At 57.6% G+C, this 22,229-nt stretch overlaps 1 protein-coding gene across 1 annotated transcript; it reads right to left on the bottom strand.

The window, feature by feature from the left end:
* Positions 1–7,883: 7,883 nt before the first annotated feature.
* MDFI (MyoD family inhibitor) lies at positions 7,884–15,769 on the bottom strand. Its single transcript, XM_026864251.1, has 5 exons — positions 15,614–15,769; positions 14,297–14,363; positions 13,810–14,004; positions 9,489–9,743; positions 7,884–9,087 (listed from the first exon to the last, which is right to left on the bottom strand). Exons 1-5 carry the CDS (start codon positions 15,767–15,769, stop codon positions 8,831–8,833), a joined length of 930 nt encoding a protein of 309 aa, XP_026720052.1. The 3' UTR covers positions 7,884–8,830.
* Positions 15,770–22,229: the final 6,460 nt, after the last annotated feature.

The following is a 22,229-nucleotide window of genomic DNA, read 5'->3' as shown; positions in this document are numbered from 1 at the left end:
AGCCTGGTGGTGGTTAACCCAACCACCTTCCCCTGCTTCTACCAGGTGAAGCAGAGCATGTCCTTACCTTGGCTGCTCCCCACAGAGCCCATCCCACTGATCCCAGCAAACAGAGCACCAGCAAAGGCAATCCCACCCTGCCAAGAGCCTTTTATACCCCAGCCCATGTGCAGGTGGTTCCCCATCACCGCCCCTTGACAAAGGATTTGCTGCTGGGAAATTTCTTCTTCCCTCTCCATCACCCTGCTACTAGCGAGCACCCACCTGGTCGCCAGCCCCCAGGCTCTGCATCCAAGCCCACCTCATAGCACAGCAGCCCAGAGGACCCCCTGTTTGGTGGGGTGTCACCACCACAGCTGAGACAGGACAGGTCTCCATGGGGGAGTCAGAGCTGACCAGCTCGGCCTCTGACATCTCTTTTAATTTCTCTTACAATGATTACTTTTTTTTTTTTTGGCTCGGTGCTTTTAGACTAGAAACTGCTTCCGCTCAAGCTGTGTAAAATCTTTGCTAATGCAGTGGGTGCCTTTGGATGTCACTAAGAGGTGCAGAGGCTGAGCACTTCTGCAACAGAAGTGGGATACTTGTGTCTCGATTTTCCACTCAATGAACAAACCAGACGCGCGAGGGCTGGACGCTGTCCGTTGGGCCACTGGGCCCAGTGCGAGCATGGCAGGGAGACTGGGATGGCTGGTCATCCCTTCACTAGAGGGCAGCATCATGCCAATAAAATTGCCTTAAATCTCTGCAATGTCGAATTAGCCAGGTGGGAACATCCAAAGAACTTCACACCTTGGTCAACCTGGCGTCGAAAGGCGCCGCTGTGTACGGGAAAGGGCTGAGCTCCGGCAGCTGCTGGGCTGCCAAAAAGCCAAACTGCCACTGCTGGGAGCAGCCGAGCTGGGTGCGAGGGGCAGCCTCTGCTTTCGAGCTCGGAAGGGACTCGGGGAAGTGTGCCCAGGGCGTGTGTGTCCCCAGCAACTCGGGGCTGCGGGAGGGAGCCGGTTGCTTGCAACATCTGGAAGCCATTTCTGAGCGGCTTCGCTGCCCGGCTGACGTGCGGCGAGAGGAGAGCAGCTCCCCGGCTGGGGCGGGAGGCCCACAGGAGGCCGAGCACAACCAGAACGGCAGCACAGGGGTAGCCCCTGGGGTTTTGCTTTATAGCAAGGAGATAAAACGTGGCTGGAAGGCAGCACACACGGGTAAACCCAGCACGTCTGAGCCTCCAGGTCCGGCCGAGCCGAGGGGCTGTGTGCTCGGTGTGGTGTGTGTTACCAGAGCTCCCTCCGTGCTGCCAAAATCCTGAGCAAAATGAGCAAGGCAGACACGTTAGATGGTATCTGCCCTTCGCAGCAGGGGTACTGGAGCAGGCAGAGACACTAAGGCGGACACCCGGCAATGCTGAGGACTCAGTATATTTTAAAACTCAATGCCTTAAATTAAAAAAAAAAAAACAAAACAAACCAATCCTTCACTGCCCATCGCCATGGAACAGGCTCAAGCACTAACGAGCTCGGGAATCAGTGGGGCTTGGGTGGAAATGGAGCTTGGACCTGCTGGCAGCCACCAGCATCCCTCCAGCATCGGCAGTGCCAGCAAATAATTAACACCAAATGGCAGCGCAGGGGATGGCTCCTGGAATGCTGAGGGGGGCTGCTGAGCCCTGGCAGGCTGGGGGGGAGGTTCAGCTTTCCACGGGAAACCCAGCCCCAGCACAGGGCATCCCAGTGCCGAGGGGAAACCCACCCACAGGCAAATGAAACCCAGGGGCCACTCTTGGGGTGAGTCCTGCAACAACAAGATAACGTAGATAGCACCATTGGGGCTGGTAGAGAAAAATAGAGAGACAAATGAACAAATGTGCAAAAATATGCCTCGATATATGTAGGGATGTGTGTCTATACATATGCAGGCATATGGGTGTGTATATATACAGTCAGACAGACTATATAGCACAGAGTAGGGTCTCGCACACAAATAAATATATATATATATCACACACACACACACACACTTTTATATATAAATATATATATATATACGAACTAGGAGTGCTCTGGTCACCTCCCCATGCCACCACCACATCTGTGCACAGGGTGGGTGTGAGCAGGAGCCCATCTGAGACCCAGCCTGTAAATAGGAGTGAATTAATACGTGGGAGGTGAGTGTGCGTTTTGCTCCGCCACGCACGTGCGTGCAACGCGTGCCAACTTTCCCCGCTTAGTAGGGATGAGTGCTTTGGTCTTAAAAGAAAAACGGTGCCACTTTTTTCACTCTATAACTCACTGGGGCTGTTCGGCGCGTTTCTGTGTGGGGTTAAAGGTAGGGCCGAATTTTCCTCCCAAAAATATTCCTGTTAATGGCTTTCAAATGTTGGCATCCCTGGCGGGTGCATGCGCATGTGTGTGTGTGTGTGTGTGTTGGCTGCTGGCGCTGTCTCACACGCAGCAAACTCCCCAGCTCCCAGATATTTAAGCTAACTCCATCTCCTCTCCAGTTTCAGCTGCATTTTTAAAGAAAACAACTCCCACCGACTGCAGCAGGAAATCACTATTTGGGTTTATGAGGCACCTCTTCCTGACAAGCTGCGAGGAAAAGCTCTGCGTGTTCGGCAAGGCAGGTATCCCTGTGCTGGCCAGGCACCTCGGCGTTGCACACCAGCCCTTGGCATCATGCACCAGCCCTCGACGTCGCGTGGCCAAGAGGGACAAGGTGACACTCGAAAGCCACTCAGGCAACGGCTGCAGCTTTTCCTAGCGGGGAAAAAAGGAGATGCTTCAGCTGATGGGGTTTAGATCAGCTCTGTAGATGAAATAAGGTGCACGTTAAGGTGTTGAAGGCATAAGAAATGTTATTGAAACAAAAATAAAGTCGCTCGATTTTATTAGTGATGTTTCCTGGTTCAGGCCACTGCTCTGCACCTACAAAGGACACGGCACCCAGCGTGGGGCTTGTATGTAGGAGCCCAGAGGGTGGAATCAGCCCTGGTAATGGTCATGCAGGAAAGCGTGGTGCTTCGGGGCCAAAATCCGGCTTTGTTGTGCCCCGGCCCAGGTGTGCCCAAGCCCAGGGCTGCCGTGCCTTCCCCAGGCGGCCGCGGCAGGAGGACTGGACCACACACGGAGCTCTGAAGTAGTTGTTTCTCCCTCTTGTCTTCCTGACTTCTCCAATGCTGGAAAAGTCATCTGCTCCCTGATGGACCCGCTCCTTCCAGCCACCAGCTCTGCCCTGAGCCCTGGCGCTGGAGTCTGTGGTGATGCTGAGCTCCAGGATGCTCTTGGGCAAGAGAAAATACCCACTGGGGCAAGACAGGGTCCGTATGTCTGTCCAGCTCTCCCACAGCTGGGCTTCAACCGTGTTTCTCTGCCTTTGGGCAGGAGGTGGAAGGGGGTGCATTAAGTCGAGCGGTGGTCCCTGGATATATGTACCTGTGTATGAGCCCAGGGGCCACAGGTCCATCTGTCCTGTGCATCCTGGCTTTGTCCCTTGTGGTGTCCCTCAGGATCTCAGTGTTTGTCCGGGGGCAGAGCCCTCTTTGCCCAGGTCTCTGGCCGTGCCTAAGGGTGAGGGGCTCACCGGACTGCTCCGCTTCTCTCCGCTCCTCCCCAGGCACCCAGGAGAGGGTTAACACGAGCGTTTCTGCATTTTCCTTCTCCAACTTGGTAGCAAGGCAGAACGTGGGGATATATGGTCTCCGCTTGTGTCCCAGCCTCCAAGGCTGGCTGGAGGAGCCGGCGCTTTCAGGCAGATTGCCGTTTGGCAGCAAAACCCTCCAACATTTGCCAATTCTGCACTGCTTCAGCTATCGCAGAGCTCAGACAGCTTCTGCACCCCCCTTCCCTCGAGGCACGATAACTTTCTGTGTAATCTCTGCTGGCAAGAGCAGCACAGAGCTGTCCCACCCCACTCCCCCCCACCTGGCTCCTGCCAAGCTCCCACCTCCCAGAGCAAAGGGGCCAGGCTGCTGGGCTGGCAGCACCCCCTCGCCGGGGTGTGGGTCCTCAAAAATCAGGGGATGGGCAGCAATGAGGCTCCCCCTGGCACGGGTGCACGCGCAGCATGAGGCGACCCCAAAATGACAGCAAACACAGGCTCTCTGGCAGCTGGTGGGGTTTCACCGGCCAACAAACCCTTCCCTGCCTCTTGCACGCATGCAGGGTGTCCGTGCTGCCCTGCGTGGCAGGGGTCTGGGTGTTTTTTTCCTTCTTTGACAGCGCTGTCCCTTGTACAACAGGCTGAGAGGTGCGAGATGGCTTGAAGCCACCTTGCAGTGCTGTTGTGACACCCCATCTCGGTCCCAACCCTCTAGGACACACGAGAGACGCAAACTTGGTTTTTGTGCCAGCGCAGGCACCGGGATTTTTCATTCAGCAGATGCTCACGTTTCTGGCAGGTTCAGAATTAAAGAAATCAGATCGGACCAGATACTGCTGGACGCCAAAGAGTGGGAAAAAGTGATGCTGCTGGGCCTGTGGCCTCAAGCTGGTTTTTGGGGAAGGGTGAAAGCGAGGAGAGGAGCTGGTGGACCTGAAATGTTAATTCCTTCCAGCTGTTGTCAGTCTGGCAGGTTCTCAAAGGAAGTTTAATAGACTGCAGTCGTCTCCCCTCGGCCCGTCCCCCCATCGCCGCACTGTGCAGAGGCAGCCCAGCAGAACCTGGGATTACATGAGCTGCTGTGTCTTCCAAAGACCTAGTTTTATTTTTTTTTCCCTTTGGCTCTGAAAATGTTTTCTTGTGTGTGTGTGTGCGTGTGTGAGTGTGTGTGCAGGCACGCACACGTGCAAATGCCTTTCTCCCACCCCACTCCCAGCAAAACCTGCCCCTTGGATTGTGGTGAATTAGAAGGGACCGTCGGGGTTGCACGGGGCTGGGGCTGGGGCAGGAGTGGGAGTAGGAGTGGGGGACTGGATCGGCAGGGGGGAGGAGGACGAGGAGGAGGACGAGGAGGAGGAGGAGGAGGAGGAGGAGGAGGAGGACACGGCTTCGTGGGCCTCCTTGCTGGAGCGTGCCCCAGTCTGCCGTGTGAACTGGGAGGAAACAGGATGAAGAAAGTATTTGGAGTGGAAAATAAAATCCTCTCTTGCTTTATTGATTGTGATTGTGGACAGAAATAGCTCGGGCTGTTGAAAGCGAGTCTCCACTGAAGGAGCCGAGGTGCATCCAAGCTGCTCGAATGCAGGACTCATCCGTACAGAATCCTCCAGCCGCCTACGGCACGTGGAAAAAGAGGGTGCCCAGAAACCTCACGGCAACGGGGTGAGCCAGCCCTGAAGCAGAAGGCTTTCTCACCTGCCTGCCACAGCTTCTGCGTAGTTTCCAAGCCTTGTGTTGCACATCTTGCTATATGCCGGCTGCATCTCTAGACACGCTCAGCACGGGAGCCTGGCAGCACAGATGCAGCCCCAGGAACAGCCCTGGCAGTCTATTAGCAATCAGCTCCCATCATTTATGTACCCAGTGTCCTGTCCATAATAAATCACCAGCAGAGAATATTGGCCAAGCAGCACCGATGCCCAGCTGGGATCATGCACTGCCCATCCCGGGGATGCAGACACGTGTTGCTCCTGGGGGGACCCCACCACTCAGCTGATCTAAAGCCAGGAACACCAGAGCAAAGCTAGTATAGGTGACTGGACTGGATGAATTTTAGCCCTTTTCATTGTATTGTTTCATTTGAGACGCCGAGTGAGGGGCCAGGGAAGGAGGCTGAGCCAGCCCAGGGTGCCCAGCACAGCCCAGCCTGCGGGGCCAGCATCCATGCGGGTACCGTGTGATGGCTCCCGGCTCTAAGAGGCTTCTGAGGGAACTGTAAAAACCAAGTGCTGGCAGGAGAGTAATTAGTTAAAACTGAGCACATCTGTTGTTAATTAATTCCCAGGCAGGAGGGTTTAACTCTTGCCTTCCCCGGTGGTTTGCAAGGTGGATGGCCAGCATCAGCTTGCATCCAAAGGAAGGCTTGAACTTGGCTTTTCAAGCCTTTTCTGGGGACTTGAGTTGCTCTGGTCCATCATTCCCTGCTCTGGTCCATCATTCCAACAACCCAGAACAGTCCCTATGATTTTCAGGAGCACCCAAGACACAAGCAGAGCAGCCAGTACTGCTCAGGGCAGTGAATATGCCCCAGGCTTGGGCTATGGGCTGGAAAAAAATCTTTTTTTGCCCCTTCCAGTGTTCAGCCCTGAACAGCCGGTGGGGAAGGTGGGACCTTTCTGAGCGTGGCTTTGCAGAGCATCGCTCTGCAAGGCTGAGCTCTGCTTTTGGGTAGCCCTGCACAGGCAACTGCTATTTTATTTGCATTTTTTTCGAAGGCAGCCGTCACTGAAGTACAGTCGTAGGCGTGAACATCACATACATTCAGCACTACCTCATGCTCCACGAAGAGCCCAGCTCTGCTCCCCACCTCCCTGCTTGGCCTTGCCCAGGAGTTTCAAGCTGCAGCGGGGGGACAGAGCTGCTGGGGGGGCACTTGGTGCCTTGGGAGAAGCATTAAAAGGGCTTTTTATGTTGGAGCAAAGTGGAGGCAGCAGGTGGGGGGACAGGTGGGCGCTCAGGGGTGCATGCCACCCCCTTCCCACGCCGGGACACAAGCACGCACAGCACGGCCAGCCCGCAGGGCCCTCCCGCACTGGGGGAATCTGTTCCCCATTAAAAGGCTCCGGCAGCACTCCTTACCACGGCTGGTGCGGAGAGCAGCCCTGCCAGCTCCAACCTCCCTAATTAGCACCACAAGTGAGGCCAGGCTGGGGAAGGCCAGCTCCTCCGTCCCTCCTTGCCAAGGATGCAAACGGTTTGGAGCAGAGCCTCAGCCAGAGCCTGTGGAAAAGCTCCCACCGACCCTGCGAGTGCCGGATGGGGCCCCGGTCCCGTCCGACCTGGGGTGGGCACTGCTGTGCATCCCACCTCCTCGGCCCCACGCTCCAGGGCTCAGCCCAAGCATCCGGAACCAGAGCGAGGGCTAAAATCCATCACCCTGAGTCCTCGCTGCCGTGCGTGGGGTGGAGGAAGGCTGCCCGCACCATCCTCTTCCCCTCCATGCACTTGCACTGCGCTGGGCTCCGGCTGCCTTTAGCTCACCACTAAAAATAGGTTTCATGGCTGAGCAGCAGCGCCGGAGGGCAGGCAGCCCAGATCCCAAACCAGCCTGTGTCGCCGTGACCAACTGACCCATTTGGCCTCGATTTTTAAGTATTTTTCCCTCCTCATTCAACTTCAGCCCAGGCAGCAGCCTTGCCGGGATGGCTGAGCCCCCCAAGGGGCAGCGAGCCTCTGGTGTGGGGGCTGTTGGTCCCTCAGCTGCACGGCACGGCACGGCACGGCACGGCTGGTGGTCCCACGGCAGGGCTGGGAGATGGTGGGTGGCAGCAGGAGCACCCAAACCACCCAAATTCGGCGGGCTGCCAGCTCCCACAGCCTCCTGCCAACCCTGGGCAGCCGGTGCCCACCGCAGCCCCGAAGACAGGAATTTGCATCATTTATTTTCTCCTTCGGGGAAGTTGTGTCCCTGGGGCAGATGAAGAAGCTCGAGGGCTGCGCTGCAGGGCAGAGCCCTGGGAGGAGCAGGGGACAGTGCTGCAGTGGGGTTCAGGGTTTGGCCCACGGCTGCAGGAGCAGGGCAGGGAGCTGGTGCCAGGCTGCGGCACACCAGGACCTTGACCTGTTCCCTAAGCGAAGGACAGGGAGTCCTCTCGCGTTTTCCATCCCAAGGACTAAAACAGGAGCCCCCTGGGGCTGTCACCAAGCTGTCCCATGTCGCCAAGGCCAAAGGAGCCTTGCAGCCTCCCCACCAGCCCCTGCGCCCCTGCAGCTGGGAGCAGGATGGGGGACACGGCGTGGCTGCGAGCTGCTGTGCCCTGCAGAGCATGTCATGGGGCAGCCGTTGGTCGGAAATGAAGAAAGACCTTTATTTACAGTAACAAACGAAAGGGACAAAAAAATACAAAAATACCATGACACTTCCCTCCCCGTCTCCCCAGCCCTTCAACGGGATGTTTTCCATCCCCACCCAGCCACAAGCCCTGTCTCCGGGCTGGTGGGACGGGGCCAAAACTGCTGGGGGTCATTTGGCACCAACCAGGCCACTCTGCCCCACCGCCCCTGGGGACACACGGGGGTCGGGAGCAGCTTGGTACGGCTGCGGGCTCTCCCCAGCTGCCCTGGCCCCCGGCTGCAACCCCGCTGCAGGGACTGGAGAAGGAAAAGCTTCTTCCCAGCCAGTGGACCAGGGAGGGGAGCAGACTGTGTGTATTGCACTTGGCTGCCGATCTCAGCACCGAGGAGGGGTGGGGGCTGGCAGGATGTGTCCCACAGCCTGGCTAAAGGCTTCGGCATCTCCCAGTGCCTGGCGGAGAGCAAGGCTCTGTTCTGTGCCCAGCCCTGGAGGTGTCCCAGGGAGGGGGGAAGATGGTCTGTGTCACCCCTGTGTAAACCAGAGCACTGTCCTGGGGCAGCCCCGGGCGCTGGCAGTGGCTGTCCCCAACGCAGGGACCCCCGGGGTGACACCCGTGGGCTCTGGGGCGCACGGGACGGGAGCTCCTGCTCTCGGCTCAGGTGGCAGGAGGCTCCCGCGGTCCTTGGTGAACCAGCCCGGTGCGGGGAAGAGGTAGAGCGTGACGAGATGCCGGCCGTCCCCGGAGTCCCCGCGGCCCTAACGGATTCACCCTTCCCCAGGCAGGGTCCGAGCCCAGCTCACCAGCTCCAAGGATGAGGTTTGCAATGGGGGTATATCGCTCTCCTCCGTCTTTTGGCGTTTCACACCGGCTCAGGGACCGGCCAGACCCTCGGCCGCTGTGGGGGGGGCCAGGAGCGGTTCCCCCCCGGCGAGTGCGGCCCCTCAGGAGGAGAAGCAGAGCCCGCAGCACTCCATGCAGATCTCCAGGCAGTCGGCCGACTCGCAGCAAGCGTCGATGATGCCGCAGTCCATGTCGCAGGGCAGGTCGCAGTCCGCGCACTCGCCCGAGTTGCAGCAGCAGCAGCAGATGCAGGAGTCCTCGGAGGTGCAGGAGCCGCAGGTGGCACAGTCCAGCACGATGTTGCAGAGGGTCAGGAACTCGCAGAAGAGGCAGGAGAGGATGCAGTGGACGCAGCAGTCTGCGGAGGAACAGCCAGAGAGTGGGCAGGGGGGGACGGGCCCGGCTGGGTGAGGCAGCACCCGGTGGATGGATGCTCAGCCCCGTAAGGGTGGAAATCGTCCCTCGGGAATGAATGGAAGGGATAGGAAGAGGGGCTGGGAGCCAAGCACTGCTCCACGGACCTCCCTCAACACCAGGGGTCATCCCCAGACCCCAAGAGAGACCAGTTTTGGAGGACATGAGATGAGCCTGCTCAGCACCAGGCTGCCAGGAGGGGTGCTCAGCTGGTGCCCAGGACTGGGGGTCCCCGTAGGCTGGACAGATGCTACCTGAGAGACCCCAAGGGATGCAGGGCTGGAGGAGAATGGCTGGAAAGGGACACACACACCCCCACACACACTTCCCGGGGAGAGCCGGTACCTTCTTGCGCCTCAATAGGGATGTGGGAAGAGGCCGACTTGGAGCTGCCCTTGCTCTTCTTGCTGCTCTGGCTGTTGATGGAGTGGTGCGACTGCAGCTTTCGGTGAGGCTTCTGGGTGCTGGGCAGGGGGCGGAAGACCCCGTTCCCGGCCTCCCCGTTGGCACCGCCTGGGTCCGGCCCCCGCCCGGCGCTGTTCTGCAGCAGATGGGTGCAGGGGCTGGGGGGCTGCGGGGCTGGTCGCACCTGGGGCTGGCCTGGTCAGGGGGAGAACAATGTTACCCAACCCTGAGCCCTCCCTGCAGCGCTTTACTGGGGGAGGAACACGTCCCCAGTCCTCTGCCACCACCTGGGCACTCCGTCACCAGGTGGACTCGGGGTGACCTGGTGGCTGGGAAGAAGTGATGCTAATAGACACACGGACCAAGAGGATGAGGATGGAAAAGGAGATGCTAAGAAGCGATGGCTTGAGGGAAAGAGAGAGAGGCTCCAGAGAGAGGAAGGCATGAAAAAAAGAGCACACAATAAAGATTTGCTGGAAGGGCAGCAGAGGACCTGGAGGAGGAGGTCTGGCAGGGTTGGAGCGCTGCCGGCACAGGCAGGAGGGATGAAGCCACCGTGGCCAACCCGAGTGGGTGCAGAGGCACAGCGAGGCAAATTCACCTTGTGCCAAGTGGGGAAGAGAAGAGCCTGTGGCTGCTTCCAGCCCAGAGCCACCCCTTAGCCAAGCCACCGTCCCATGAGCCCTGGGCGCAGCGCTGCTGCCGGAGCTCCTGGCCATCCCCATCGCCCTCCGCAAAGCCAGAGAAGGTGAAACGCTGCCCGAGAGCCAGGCTGCTCAACTCCTCAGGACTGTGTGAATCGGTCACTTAATTAAAGATCTCCCCAGCCTCTGGCTGAACTTCTCTGCAGGAGGAGGAAAATAACTATCTGCTCTGTCTGAGCCTCCCTCCAGCCCTCGCACACTGCGGGGGGAGAGGCCGGCGGCCCCGCGCCCCGCTGGGATGCTGCTGGAGCCAGTGGCAAGGCTCAGCCCTTCGCTCTCGCCCCGCACCGCGGCTCCACGCTGCCTCCTGAGGTGGGGGAGAGGACTGGGAGCCCAGCAGAAGGGAGGGGGGTTCAAGCATCCATCCATCCATCCATCCATCCATCCATCCATCCATCCATCCATCCATCCATCCATCCATCCATCCCCCTGCCCGCAGCAGCACCAAGCGAAGCCACAAATAAAATCCTGCCTGATGGTGCTTTGGCCAAACTTTGATTTTCCTCTCCCGCGGCAGTAAACAAGGGATGATTCAGGCGAGAGGCTCGAGGGCAAAGGCACCTCCAGCTGCTGGGGAACAGGAGCTGCTTTCTGCGTGGGGTGGCCATGGGACACGGGGAGACCGACAGGGTGGAGGGGGCACAGACGGGCTCTGTCCTGCATCCGCCCTTGCCGGTGAAAATAAAATAGATGGAGGTTAAAAAAACAGAAATGCATGGACCCAGCGCCCGGCTCTGCCAGACTAAGCTGGGCTCAGACCGCGGAGGAAGTTTAACCGGGTGCTTGGGTGAAAGGCTGCGTCTCTGACACACGCTGGGAAGGGAACTTAAAATAACCGGAGCTGAGCGGGAAGAGCGGGCTGGGAGCAGGAGGGGTGCGAGAAGGGCAGAAAGGAGAAATGGAAAACAGGTCTTGGACAAAATGGGATGTGTCCCCCCAAAAAAACCCAACAAACTCCTGGGGGGTGTTGGCTTCCTATGTGCCCTTCTGCACCGCCCTTGACTGCCCGTGCCGGAGCGTGCCCGTGGTGCCCCGGGGCTGCCCGGGCAGGGGCTGAGCCCACAGGGACCCCCCCAGCAGCTCGGCCCGGCAGTGCCCCACGGCAGCAAATACTCTGCAGCTTCAAGGGCTGGGCTTCTCTGGGGGTGTGCATCAGCGTGCAACATGCTGGCTTTGGCGTGCTCCGTTTTGCTGCATTCCTCAGATTAAACTGTTTGTAAATCAAAATCACGCTCCAGCGAGTGGCAGCGGAAGGCAGCCAGTAATTCCCCCTCTAAGTTAGGAAAAATAGCTTCCATTTGTTATGAGAGCCTTCAACTCACAGGAGCCCAAAGTTCTTCTGAAAGAGCCACCTTCAAACCGAGGTGGAGCAGTGTATAACACCCCCTAATAACACGGGTGCCAGGGCAGGAGCGCGGGGCCCGACAGCCCCCACCGCATCCACCCACCAGCACCAGGGTGGGAAACCAGAGCTTTGGGGGAAAGCACCTCCCTTTGGCTCTTCCACGATCAAAAACCTCCTGGACATTCACCTCGTGTCCCACACCCGAGATGACGCTCCCCGGCACAGCTGCGGTGCCGGCTCAGCTCAGGTTCCCCCACGGCAGCACCACCGGGGCTCAGTGGACAGATGCCCAGAGCACAGCTGTCCTTGCCCCACTGTGACCCCCCCCTCACCCCCAGGCATCACCTTTGCCAAATGTCGCCTTCCTGAGCCTAACGGGGCTTGGACAAACCAGTACGTTGTGGCCACCTGCTGCTCTCACCTGAAACTCAACACCCAGAGCCCCAAACCTGCAGTCCCCGTTTTGGCTGCTCCCAAACTGTCAGAAGACTCATTTAAGAACCAAGGGAGGCTTCGGCCAGCAGCGCTGAGCCCAGGGCGGGTTGGACTAGATGAGCTTCAAGGTCTTTTCCAACCTAGATGATTCTGTGATTCTGTAACTCTGTGATCCCGGCACCTCTGGTGAAGAATGTGGCTCTACATCCGACAGCCCCTTGCTGCCTGGGCCCCCCCCGACCTTGCATGTGCTGGAGTGGCATGAAAATACCACCAGCCCTTTGCCTTCCCATGGGGGAGCCCAAATGTGCTGCCCAGGTCCTGCCAAAGGAGGGAATTCACCCCCCGCAAGCAACAGTGACCCCCCCCCCATAACAGCAGCAGTGGGATGCAGAGTGAGGAGCAGGCTGCAAAACAAGGGGTGCGGGAGGTGATGCTCCGCAGGGAGCTGAACCCCATTTCCCAGGAAGGAGAGGGGAAGGAGGGGGGGAGTTCCCTGCACCCAGCACCCAGGCAAGCCTGGACACGGGCGGTCACCTTCCTCCCAGCCTCGGGGCGTGTGGGGCAGCTGCCCCGGGGAGGGGTGGGCTGGGGAGGGGGCTGCGTGGGGCCGCACCATGCAGGGTGCAGCAGGCTGCGGCGTGACTCAGAGGTGCAGAATGTCTGTGGGCAGCCGGCCCAGCTCCCAGATGCTTTGCAAGGGCTCGAGCTCTGGTTGAGGAAACGTGTGCGCTCTCCTCGCTCCACGTACGCCGGCAGGAGCGCCCGGATTTTGCTGTCCCCTCCCCTTCCCACCCCGTGCCCGCCCGTGCTTCGAAGTTTGCAACCTCATTCCCACCCTCCCTTCTCCCCGTTGGGAAGCATCCATTCACTTTACGCCCCTTGGAAGGGAAAGCTGCATGCTCGCATCCAACAAAAGGGGAATGGCTGTGTGCCGAAGGGGCAGCCTGGGAGCAAAACGCTCAGATCCAGGCTGGGGGCCAGGGAAAGGATGGACGGTGGGGCTCCAGGAGAGCCTGGTCCCTGGTCTCCCACATCTGCCAGCTCCGCTTTCCCATCCCTGCAATGGAGCAAGGGCATGCTGACCCCCCACCTCTGCTCCTACCCCACCCCAGTATTTCTCACGGTGGGGGGATCGGCAGGTCTGCAGCAGCAGAAAGGAGGAGGTGCTGCTTGGCTTCACCACTGCCTCCAGCAAAACCAGCTCCTCAGTGCAGGCAGCCCGTCCCGTCCCCAGCCCGGCTTTGCACCAGCCTCGCCCTTGCCCTGGATACGCCAAGGCAAGAGCTGTCCCAAGGGGAAGCATCTCCCTTTGCTCCAGCAAACGGCTGCTGCACCCCCCCGCCGTGGCTGTGGCCACGGAACCCGTTCTGCCGGGGGCTCTCCCCTCTCCCGCTGCGGCTTTGGGGGATGCTCCATACAGCAGCCACCTCCTTCCCGCTGTGGCTGGTCCCTCTTCCCACCACAGCATCCCAGGAGGACCCCAACACGACGGAAAGCTCCTCCAGCTGCCCATCCTCCTCTCCCTCCGCCTCCCGCTGCTCCCAAGGACGCTGCTGGATGCCGCCCTTCACTTTCCCCAGCTCCTGGTGACTCACGCTCAGTTAAAGCCTTTTGCTTTGATGTGGGGAAGAGCAGAGCGAGGAGGAGATGGCTTCCCACCACAGCTGCCCGCCTTTTTAATGAGCCCTGTTCCTGATTAGACGGCAGCAGCCCAAAGCACGGGCACCTGGAGGTGTCTGGAGCTGCACAAGCCACCACGGAGGGAAACACTCACATGTCACAGCTTCGGGAGCGCCCGCGAGCTCGGCCCGGGGGCCCTTTGTCACAACTTTTTGGGACTCATCATCTTCCAGGGGTTTCTCCTTCTTCGGTGCCACGGGGCTGGCAGCGGGGCGGGCAGGTGGCCGGGGCTCTGCCGACGGTGCTGCTGGCGTCTGCCTCGGCGAAGGGCGCGAGGTCTCACCCGCCTCTGCAAGAGAAACGGGGTCAGGAGCTGAGCACCTCGGGGTGCACCGAGCTGTGGGCAGAGCCCCCCCCCAAGTCACCCAAACCCACAGCAACCCGCAGCACACCCCCAGCCGCTGCGAACGGCACTGGACGGTGCTTTGGGACTCTTGATTTCGGGCATGAGCCAAATCCAGCTGTCCCTGTTGCTTTTGCAGCTCAGAGTACGGAGTAGGGGGAAGAGCTGGAGCACTGCGTGGGGGTTTGGCGCTGCTCGGGATGGGCATTGGGGGCTGCATCACTCTGAGGCCGCTCACCCCGCTGCAACGCCAGCGGTTCGACAGCACCCTCCCAAAAACCCTCCCTAGGTCCCACATTCCTTCGCTAAAAAGCCAGGGGATCTGGTTACACTCAGCAGTTCAAACTGGATTTTTCATCCCCCTCTTCCCATGAAAGAGCCACTGTCTTCCCTGCGGGAAGCGGCTGCCACCTCCCCTCGTGTTGCCGCTCGCTCTGGGACAGCAGCAGCCCCTGCGGGACCCCCTCGACGGGGCAAGCAAACCCCCAAACAAGAGATGTGTTATTCCCCGTGGGGGATAAACCCCAATGCCACACGCTCCCTTGAAGAAACCACGCGAGGAGAAGCCATAACCACCTCCCGCAGAGCCAGCGCTGGGGGGCTGGCTGCCCCCCCCCCATGGCAGAGGGGCTGTGGGGTGCCCAGGAGGGCTGTGGGGTGCTCAGTGCGATGCTGTGCTCCCCCACCCACTGCAAGCCCCCTCCTCGCTGCCCCATCCCTCTCCCCAGCACCCGGAATAGCAACTGCTTGCACAACAGGGGCTGGACCGCACTTTATATAAAACTAAATTATAGCTTGGACGAAGGGAGGCAGACCGAAGACCCATAATTTCCCTGGCTATAACAAGAGGTTCTACATGCAGGTAGGCAAGGGCGGGTGGGGGGAAGAGAGACCTCGGACACTTCATTAGACTCAATATAACAAGAGGTCCTACATGCAGGAGCCGGGGAGGAAGGCAGGCAGACCCCACACGTATAATTATAGGGACTATAACAAGAGGCCCTACAAGGGAGGCGGAGGGCCCCATCCGCACCCCGAGTCGGCAGGAGCAGGACATGCTGTGACCAGCCTGGAGTGACGCTCGCTCAGCTCCCAGCTCCACTACATCCCATGTGCTCATCCACCTGCCTCAGTTTCCCCCCGGGGCCATCCTCTCCACCTTTCCAAGGATGTTGATCCAGCCTGGGGTACTGGAGCTCCTGTGATGGGGGGGTTTGCTGGGAGGGAAAGCTCATCCTGATACAGCTTCGCAGCTCTTGTAGGTGAGGGAATTTTGTGGGCTCAAGCAAGGAGAAGTCAGCAGCTCCAACTGAATTTTGCACAGCAACGCTGGCTCCGAATCCCAAGCGGAGTGGCAGTATGTGAGGCCCAGAAAATAGAAAACTCATTCCCATGCCCCTGGAAAGCCCAGGGCAAAACAGAGAGGAGAAGAGAGAAGGCTGTCATCCACCTATAGGTGTTTGCACAGAGGCGTGGTGTGGATATGAATAATAACTACATGTTGCTGCCTCTACGTCCTCTGTCATGTCCCAACCTGGACTGGCCTGAGTCAGACCTGCGGCGTTTTAGTCAGCGCCTGATAAAGCCAGACATGAAAACCCCGATGGCTGAGGAGCTCTGGACGAAGCCCTGAGTCAGAGGCACCCAGTGCAGAGCACAGTGGGTGCAGCTCCTGCGTGGTCTCTGGGAAGGGATCCGAGCCACTGGGCATCGGCGTAGCTGCCCTGGTTTCTCCTCTGAGATGCCCAGAGCTGGCTCAGGACTTAAAAAACAGCAGCCAAGACTTTGGGGTTGCCCAGAGCAGCTCCATCACTGCTAGATCCCCTGCCCTGCTCTCACCCTGAAGGTCAGCGCTCCCCTCCGCAGCGAGAGATCTACCCTGGCAAAAAGAGCTGGAAAATCAGGTGCTGCAGCGGGAGAAGGGTTGGCAGCTGCTCTGTGCACGGCGAGAGCTCCAGCTGATCCCTGCCTCCGCCACGGCCACCCTGCGCTGCCTCCATCACATCCCTTGCCCGCTCCGTGCCCGTTCCCAAGGGGCTGAGGACAAGGACGGTCTGTTTAGACCCTGAGCTCTGCGAGAAAGCAGCAGCACCGGGCTGTGTGGATGGCGAGCGTGCTGGTCCGCCGACTACTGAGACAAGGCTCGTTTTTGCCATGTCCACTTCACACGTATAATTACCCTGCACAACAAGAGCTCTCACACACAACCACAGCGATGCAGGGAGGAAGATGGCAATTAAATTAAATCCCACTGGAACAAGGTGGCCAGAAGAGACACAAAAATAGACAGGAAAGAAATTCGGGTAACTTGGTTCCTTCCCTGCCTTGTGCGGCCCCACTTCCCCTGTTGCTGCACGTCCTGGGGAGCGTACGGGTGGCGCTGACCCCCAAGTGCATGGCATCCCCTGGGAGGGAGAGGGAGAAGGGCTGTGTCTGCCCTCCGGGTCGCTGCTCGACCCCGGGGCAGGGCTGGGGACAGCCGGACACGTGTGGGCTCAGCACAAACCCAGCAGGCTCCTGCCCCCCCAGCTCCCCGCCTGCACTGCTGGTTTGCTGGGACTGGGCACTTCCCAGGCACCTTCTGACCCACAGGGAAATGCAGTGGGAATGCACAGAGCAGCTCTCAAACAAGCCTGGCAAAATGCACCCAAGGAAGAGGTATCATCCCTGATAGCACAGGGAGAGATGGACAGACCCCAGCACTGGTACAGGCTTGTCCTGCAGCTGCCCGGCTCCCTCTCCTCCTTTAAATCCCCTTTAAATGATGCTGCTCTGCGTGGCACCTCTTACAGACCCGGACCGGCACACGCACACGTCGTGCAGCTCCACAGGGGTCCCGTGCAGATAATCCCCTGCCCCCTGAGCTGTGTGCCCTCTTTGCTCCTCTAAACACAGGTTTTGGGGCACAAAACCCCCCAGGTAGGGGTTCTGCTCCCCAAACCACACTAAGCTGAGCAGGGAGGGTGAGAGGGGAGGAGCAGCTCCATCACTGGGGTCTGGCAGGGGGTCCCCCAGCAAGGTGAGGTGCCCCTGGTGTTCCCTCTCCCTTGCTATTCTGCCTTCTTCCCTCCCCTGCTACTATCTCGCTGCCACCAGAAGAAGACCAGGCTTGACCTAAATCTGTTGGGTTTAAAACCAACCACAAGCCCAGGCAAAAAGACCAAGCCCTAAGGAGAGCCGGCCCTCAGGATGGGACATCCACCCCCTTCCCTGCCTGCCCCTCCATAACAGCTGCACCCCCAGACCCTTCCTGGCCAGGGCAAATGCTCATCTCAATGCAGGGAAACAGCCTGGGATGACAGTCCAGGTCTCCACTCCCCCATTCTGCACCACTTTTTGTAAAACACAAGGGAGAAATGAAGGTAACGCGGCACAGGGAGGGCGAATCACATGTTTTTTTAATGAGAACAGAGATAATAAGGCATTTAAAAATAATAAGCCGGGCTTCAATAAATCACAGAGCTGCCGTAAGGTACAAAAGATTAGGAAAGCCGATAGATGTGGAACTACTTTCTCTGCCTCCTGCTTGCCAAGCCCGGGAGATGCACACAGGTCAGGTTTTCTGCCTATTCTCCCCATTTACAAAGTCCAAATCCACCCGTCGTAAAAGCCCCAAGACATCAGCGAGCTCCAAAGTCCACCAAGCATCGCAGAGTTGAAAAAAAAGAAAAAAAAAAAAAGAAAGGAGGAGAGGAAAGATGTAAAGAAGCCGTAAGGTTTCGTTGGCTTTAGCTGAGTATACTCCTGCAAAATCAAATGTAGAAAGTGTCCCTCTGGGATCGCTGGCTGCAGGACGGACCCGCTTTGCTCGGTCAGTGTCTGCAAGAGCTCCTGGGGCAACCAGCAGTCGTTCTGATTAGGGGAAAAAGTATTTGTGCTTTGGGTGGGAGGCATGCTTCGTTCCTGATGAGCTTGCAGGACTGAGCTAACCCATCCCCAGAGTGCTGGACAAACAAAAGGAAACTGCAGCGTGTCAGCAGCTGGTGTGAGAGCTCGGGGAGGGCAGAGCTGCGCCGGCAGCGCAAACCAGAGCCACAGCACGGGCAGCACGGCCGCAGCATCTTACGGCTCTGGGTTTCCTTCTCTGCAGCCGGTTGTGGTGCCCAGACCCCCAGCTGGGAAGGCACAGAGGATGTGGGATAATGCAAAGCTGGAGCCACGCTTCTGGGGTCAAACCCACCCAGGTTGTCCCATGGCTCCTGTGCAGCTTTCCCAAGCTTTAGCTTAATGCAACAAATGCTCTGTCTGGCTGCTTGGGATCTCTCTGATTTATCTGCCCCTCTCCTATCCAAGTGCTTTTGGCTCCAGAGAAGAAATCAGGGGATGGGAGATGGCTGGACACCTCACCAGCCTGGCACGTACCCACCACACACGTGGATGCATGGGACAGAAAACGCCTCCAACACACTGGAGCTAAACAGAGGCTTGGACTGGTGAGCTCAGAAGCAAATCCTGTCTCTTTAGCAGGATTAGGTGGTGTCGACGCGTTGCAAAAGGGAGGGAGAAGGATCTCGACATGTCTGGATCCACATCTGAGCTCTCCTGGACCTGAAGAGCACCCAAATCTAAGACTGTGGGTCATGACCCCAGCCCATGTGGAGATGCTCAGCAGAGGCTCCCGTTCCCCCCTTCTCTCTCCCTTTAGTCGGTCAGGGACGAGATAATGTCGGATGGAGACACAAACAGAGACAGTCTAGCAAGGCGTTTGCCATTAACAACACGCTACCTTGCAGTAATACTTAGTTTGGGAGCTTTCTAATCTGTTTTATGCAGATAAAATGAGCGTGTAATCTCTCTTGGTTTTCCCGTACACGCTGCCTAGCCCAATCAGGTGTCTGTCTGACCTATTCAAGGGATATTTTAGAGCTTGATTAAGTGGTTTCGAGTGCAGAAGAGACGGCACTGAAGCAAATGCTTCCAATCCCACGAGCCAGGCTGGAGGAGAGGAAAGCAAAATTCTGGTTTGAAAGTTTGCTCAACTGGGAAAAATCCAAATGGCTTATTTACATTCAGTCTGAAATGAACGCACTAAAGCATTTTCAGATTCTATGATATTCATGGAAAGGAAAAGGAGGGTGGAATGGGAAGGAGGAGAAATACCCAGAGCTCCTGAGCACACCTGGGACAGATCCAGCACAGCTTTGCTTCCCTCTCAGAAAGCATTTGCCCCAGTGTCTCTCTGCTCACCTGGGCGATGCTTTGGATAAACAGTTCAGTTCTGGGACAATGAGGAATCCGGTCAAAAAAATATTGGTTTCTATGAAAAGTTACTTCCTAAATGCAAAAAAGCAAAACAAAGCAAAAAAGCCCACAAAACCCCAAATAGCTTGCCAGCCTGGGAGTTGTTATTATTTGTTATTTATAGCCATTGGGTGGGTAGGAAGAAAGGAATTTTGGGCCGGCCAGACAGGCCAGGACCAGCGTCTACCCAGTCCATCCGTGTTCAGTGTTCGACCTCGGCTGAGAGCTCCTCCAGCAACAAAACCCAACTCCAGGGTTGGGGCGCAGACCCCATGCCAAGGGGTCTCTACAAATCCCATCACCCAAAGATCCTCGTTGACCCAACTGGCTCCTGCAAAGGAGACACAAACCAACCCTCATGGAAGAACTGCTCCTACCCGAGAGCAAGGGCAGCAGGGTGGTGGGGATAACCCTCGAGAAGGGGTTTCAGGGAAGAGAAGAACCAAAATCACTGCACCGCTGTCACTGCAGCAAGAATATACTTAACATATAGATATATATATTAAGGCAGCATTTGGGACTGCAGCTGCAGGTGCAAGGGAATAAACAATCTCTAAGGCGAAACTGGAGACAAGGGACAACTCAGCTTACCCCAGGACACAAACCAGACCCAGCAGCAGCAGGTTTCTGCCTTCAGCTGCCAGGCCAGCCCATCTCCCCGCATCAGGCCTGGGCTCCGCCTAAACCAAAGAGCAACGTGTAACATCCCGAACACACTGCGGGGCCAAGGAGTGGAGAAAAATGATGGGGAAAAGCAAAGGGTCAAAGACCCAGCCTGGGGTTGAGGCAAATTTTCTTGACTTTGAGAAGCACCGCACTGGCCAGAAGGATGTAAAACCCCCAAGCCATGGGAGCCTGTCATGGAGAAAGGATGCAGGAGGAGATCCTGCGACATCCCGGGTGTCCTTAAGGACAAGCAATTATCCCTGAAGCCTGGAAAGCGCCTGTGTGATGCCTATCAGATCCAAGGAGACTCTGGGAATTACAGAGCAAGGAGCCACACCGCCGTGCTGGGGAAAATTATGGAGAGTCTAATTAAGGACCATGCCAGTACAGTAATTGCGTAACCTTACGGGGTCAAACCAGCACAGGTTCTGCCAGGGAAAATTTGTGTCTTTCTAACCTGCTAAGAGTCCTTAAAAAAAGTTAATTGAAGAGCAGAGAAATGTGAGCTGGTGGACATCGTTATTAACAAGAATAATAATTTGCACTTATGCGGCACCTTTCATCCCGAGATCTACCCGGGGTAGTTTTAAGCCAGTGCCCATCCCACAGTACCCGATCTCCATGTGTTTTACCTCAGCACAGCTGCAGTTTTAAGATGCTGTGAAATTGAACCTTCCCACTGCTCGGCCCAGTGGGGAAACTGAGGCACGTAGAAGCGATTTGCCCAAAGCAACATCCTACGGCGATGGAGCCCAAAATTTTGCAGTCCCGGTGCTCAGCTTCCCGCTGGTGTGCACGCTCGCTAGGCTGGGGTTTGTTCTAAGCACAGACCCCAGAGCAGCTCTGGAGGAGCTGCAGCGTGGCCTGAACTGGGGCGAGGTGAAAGTGAGCTCTTCTGCAAAGGTCAGGGCACGGCTCGCGGGGCAGCAGCATGCCTGCTCGCTGAAGGAAGGCGGCGGGGCCGGCCAACGATGAAGCCATTCGGGTGGAGCGAGTAATTGCTCCTGGAGCCAGCCAGGACCCGCTTCTTCCTCGCGATGCAAAGGCGCAGCCGCAGCCCAGCCCTGGCACCGAAAGCAGCTGAACTGGGTGAGCGCCGTCCTGCCCTGGGCATGGCCGCTCGCACCAGGGAGCACCCCAAAAGAGGATGGGACTGGGTTGAAAGAGCTTCCCAAAGCTACTGCCCGTTCCCTGATCCGCCCCGTTTCACATGCACCAGTGGCAAGACAGTGGGACGGCACCGGAGTGAGGGGGGAACCTCCCCCCGAGTCAAACATCACGTCCAACAAGTCTGCTAAAGCCCAGCTTAAGATCAGAGATGGGTGAAAGCATTCATGCATCTTGTTGCAGTGAGCAAAGCCTGAAGAGTGGGATTTAGGGCAAAAAAATCCCAATTACCCCATCCCTGCTGCTGTGCTACAGCGTTGCCATCAGTACAACCCGAGCGTGGGTCCCTGGGGGGGACACGGGAAGGGGACACCAGCACCAGGAGTGACCAAGGTGGCTCCATCCCCCCCAAACCCCTCAGTCCCGGGAGGCCAGGGGTGCCCGTCTTGCAGGAGCCAGCGCAGGGCACGGCCTGAGCAAGGCGGAGCTCTGGGAAAAAATCAGACAAACTACAGAAAACGCCCAGAGGACAGCTTAGGTTTCTGCAACTAATAGACTCAAGCAGGCGCTTTCCAAGGAAATTCAATAAGGAGCTGGAGTGGGACCGGGACGCTGGGGCGGCAAGCGGCAGAGCCCCGAAGGGGCTCTGCTTTGTTTTGTTCAAAACCAGAAACATTTGAAAAAAGCCAGAAATCTGGGTGGTGTTGGGTTTTTTTTGTTTGTTTGGGGTTTTTTTTTGTTGTTGTTGTTCAAAAACAAGAAAAAAAAATAAAGCATTTTCATGAGCAGATGAGAAACTCTGACAGAAAAAACAGAAATGAATCTTTTGGTGGAAAGAAGACTTTATCTGGGTTACAAAATAAATAAATAAATAGAAATTTGTTTCAGAGCTTTTTTGGTTTTGTCTGCTTGGCACTGACAGGATGTCTGCATGCAAATCTGCAACCAGTTGCATTTAAATCAGTGCTAAGACAAGCAAAGACCCTTTTTATTTTAACCTTGGAGGGGGTTGCCTTTGCTTCTGCCTCCTCTCAGAGCAGGACAGGGTCCCAGCAATGGGGACATGAGTGATGGTGGCACCAACTCCTGCCCAGCCTCCCCTGCCTGCAGCCTCACAGTGCTCGGGGCACCCATGGGTGCTCAGGACCCCAAGCAGG

The sequence above is a fragment of the Athene cunicularia genome (genome assembly GCF_003259725.1).
Source record: "Athene cunicularia isolate RWA chromosome 26 unlocalized genomic scaffold, athCun1 chr26_part1, whole genome shotgun sequence".
NCBI classification, from domain to species: Eukaryota; Metazoa; Chordata; class Aves; order Strigiformes; family Strigidae; genus Athene; species Athene cunicularia.
This window is presented reverse-complemented; position numbering and strand designations above follow the sequence as displayed.